The following is a 3,392-nucleotide window of genomic DNA, read 5'->3' on the forward strand; positions in this document are numbered from 1 at the left end:
ATAAAATTACATTTCAATGCCCTGCTCAGGACACCTAGAATCTGTTAAGAACGACAGGTCTGGGAGTGTTCATTAGCGTTGAGAATGTGACAGCACTGAGGCAGGTATTCTGACTTATCCATTTCAGACAGAAATTTGTTTAATAGTCTGGCCAGATTTTATGCTTTCATCCCTAAGGAGCCTGGCCCAAGGAACGGATGAGCTCACTTAGGGGACTGGAGTCAGGTCACTCCTTGCTGGTCACAACTTAAAATATCGAAGGAGAAAGCCCAGGCTTCCATGCTGACAGAGCCTTTTGTAGGGTTCCCCAACATTGCACTGAACTTTGAGATTTGTCATATGCAAGGAGTTTGGGAGAAATTTGCAGGGTCGATGCCTAAGCAACTAGGCTGGAAAAACGACGTGCGCGCTAGCCGTGCGCACCAGAGGCCCATGCTGTATGGTGGGGTACAACTGAGAAGCTACAGTTAAAGCAGTAGTTACGCCCAGTTTAAATATGGACTTCTAGCCAAATAAAATCAACTACCTCCTCACCCTTGATGAAGTTGTGCTGTACCCTAGCATAGGTAGACCGCTGAGAAAAGGGGTCTGAGGCTATGATAGATTTCCCCCAACCACTTTCAGTTCATTTTGGTGACAGAACCCTGCCGTGTCAGGAGACGCTGTCTCAACTCCTACAATCATAGCTGGTCCTCTGGATTTGTTCCAAGTGACCTTACCTCAGTTATTACTGAAGCTTAGCTCAGGTTCAAGGCCCAGGCGGGTGGGGAGTGGGGGGGGGGGAGTCACCTGTCTCATTGATGGGATAGAAGTAGGAACTGGGGGATGGCAAGAATGATGTATGTGGCCCAAAAGTGAGGAATCCGCTTTCCAGAGAGATTAGCTGTCTGCCACAAAGGGCTTTCTCTAGTTCTAAACTGTTTAAATTTGGTTTGCGCCAGATTGTTTTGTGATTCTCGTGTGCTCCCTGCATCGGTTTAGTCTTAAATGCTTTCAAAACATTTTTTTTTAATCCATCCTCTCATGATTCTCTAATCCTTCCTAATACACGAGCTGCATAAAATGCAACTCTTTAGGTTTTTTGCTTTTTGTTTTTTATTCTAGTCTTCAAAATGCAAGCAAATGTAAAGTCTTATAAAAAAAAAAATGAGTGGTAACAGCTATGGAAGTATGTCTGATTGACAGTGATTCAGTTGTGCATATACCTCGCCAAAAAAAAAAAAAATCTCAAACTACCTCTATTTTGTCATTTCCACAAGCACCACTAGGTCACTTTAATTACAGCCACCGTTTCTCTTGAATTATGACAAAATAAATGTCCTACACTCCCTCGGCTGACTCCAGGGCTACAGCAGCTTATTAACCAGCCCTATTTTTAGAACTGTTTCCCATTTATAAAACAAAACAGAGAAAATAAGAGAAACAGAAAGTAGGGAAAGGAAGCAAGAGTTTCAAAGCTGCTAATTTTATTATTCGTTTAAACTGTCAGAAAAACAAACATCTGCCCAAGGCAAATCGTTAGGCTCCGGGAGGCAGCCAGCAGTTTCGGAGCTTTTCCCAAGGGCATATCGAACAGCCTTTCTTTTCAAATATTGAAGCAATCTTTTCCTAGCGCTTAGGAACAACCCAGTAGATTGCTGTCTCCTGTGTTCCAAACAGTCTGGAATCGCAAAGCCATTCATTTGGCTTGGGGTGGGAAGGAGGTGAGAGAACGTCTACATTAGACTGTCGGAACGGGATGCAATTTTACACCTCCGGGAGGTCACTTCCGATGCATGAACGCATGGTACCCACAAGCCAGGAAGAGAGTCAGAACATGTCAAGGGGGAGGGGAGTCGAGGGATGGGGAGCCGTGGGGGAGGGGGGCTGATCAGAAAAGAAAAAGCGTCCCAGTTTGTCTGGGGCCTGGAGCTTCCCAGACTGATTTGCTCTGGCTAATGAGCACACGCAACGTCTTCCAGCTGAGTCCGTCCTCAATCTAAGCTTTGCCAGTGGTTCCCATTCTGGCTCTTTTTCTTCCAGGCGCCTGGATGCCAACCACATCAGCTATGTGCCACCCAGCTGTTTCAGCGGCCTGCACTCCCTGAGGCACCTGTGGCTAGATGACAATGCTCTCACAGACGTCCCTGTCCAGGCTTTCAGAAGTTTATCAGCCCTGCAAGCCATGACCTTGGCCCTGAACAAAATACACCACATAGCAGACTATGCCTTTGGAAACCTCTCCAGCCTCGTGGTTCTGTAAGTTCGATTGGCTTGGCTGTCTCTTTTATCACTTGCTAAATCCCCTCTGAGATCTAGCCTTCAAGTGGGGGACCTCAAAACTTGAATGGAGGCATATTAAAGGGAAGGAAAAATCTGAGACCCTCCTCTATAAAGACATAAATTTTCCAATTGTGTGAATGATTTACAAAACATCTGTGAAGCACCTGATGAGTGATAAACATTGCTGGACATACAAAGATCAAAAAGCATCTCTACCTTAGCAGAATCTACATTTTAAAGGAAGTAATCGCAAGGCTAATGAAAAAAAATCTACTGAAAGATAATTTGATTATTAATTATATATTATTATATATAACAATTATATATATGTAATTGTTATATATTATAATATAACATCACAAAGTGCTAGTTGAACGAGTGTTAATACTTTGTCAGTAAAGCTACGCTCACAGCCTTGACAAGCACTTTTTATTTTAATTAAGAAAAAGAAGGCAGATCATTGCTGAGCTGGGGATGTATCCCAATGGCAGACTGTCTAGCATCAGTGCCTGGGTTTGAGACTTAGTACTGATGGAAGAAAGACAGAAAAAAGATAGGAAGAAAGAGGAAAGGGAGGTGAAGGGAGAGAAGAAGAAAAAGAGAGAGAAACATTGACTCTTGACAGCAATTCTTCATGTAGACTGGCCTTGAACTTGTTGTGCAGTTGAAGATGACCTTAAAGTCCTGATCCTCCTGCCTCCACCACCTTGATAGGATTCTAGGCCAGGCCTCAGGCCCATCTCTCCAGTTTAGAAAACAAAATGATTCTCAACGGATAGTTTGGAAATGAGTCAGCCTTCACTAACAGAAAAGCCGCATGGCCCTGTGCGCGTAATAGAATAACCAACATTTATCTAGTGCTGATGTTTGGATGCAGTTGTGACCTGAAGGACTATAAGATCAGCTTGCCTGATGTGTTAGTTGAGATAAAGCTGGATATGGAACCTCAGGCCAATCATGCTAGGGTTTAGAAGGCCAAGAGGCAAGAGGATTACAGTGAGTTTGAAAGTCCACCAAAGGTATATATAGATCAAGCCTGGTGGGCTACAGAGTAAGATCCTGTAAGGGGAGGAAAGAGGGAGGGAGGAAGGGAGGGAGGGAAGGAGAGAGGGAAGAAGGGAGAGAGGGAG

At 44.1% G+C, this 3,392-nt stretch overlaps 1 protein-coding gene across 1 annotated transcript in view; it reads left to right on the forward strand.

Annotated features, from left to right (window-relative positions):
* Lgr5 (leucine rich repeat containing G protein-coupled receptor 5) overlaps positions 1 to 3,392 on the forward strand; it is a 123,953-nt gene that overhangs the window by 94,441 nt on the left and 26,120 nt on the right. The window contains exon 5 of the mRNA XM_021204271.2: positions 2,023 to 2,238. Within this exon, the coding sequence (XP_021059930.1) occupies positions 2,023 to 2,238 (216 nt within the window). The remainder of the gene's footprint in view (positions 1 to 2,022; positions 2,239 to 3,392) is intronic.

This window comes from Mus pahari, chromosome 9, assembly GCF_900095145.1.
Source record: "Mus pahari chromosome 9, PAHARI_EIJ_v1.1, whole genome shotgun sequence".
In the NCBI taxonomy this organism is placed as follows: Eukaryota; Metazoa; Chordata; class Mammalia; order Rodentia; family Muridae; genus Mus; species Mus pahari.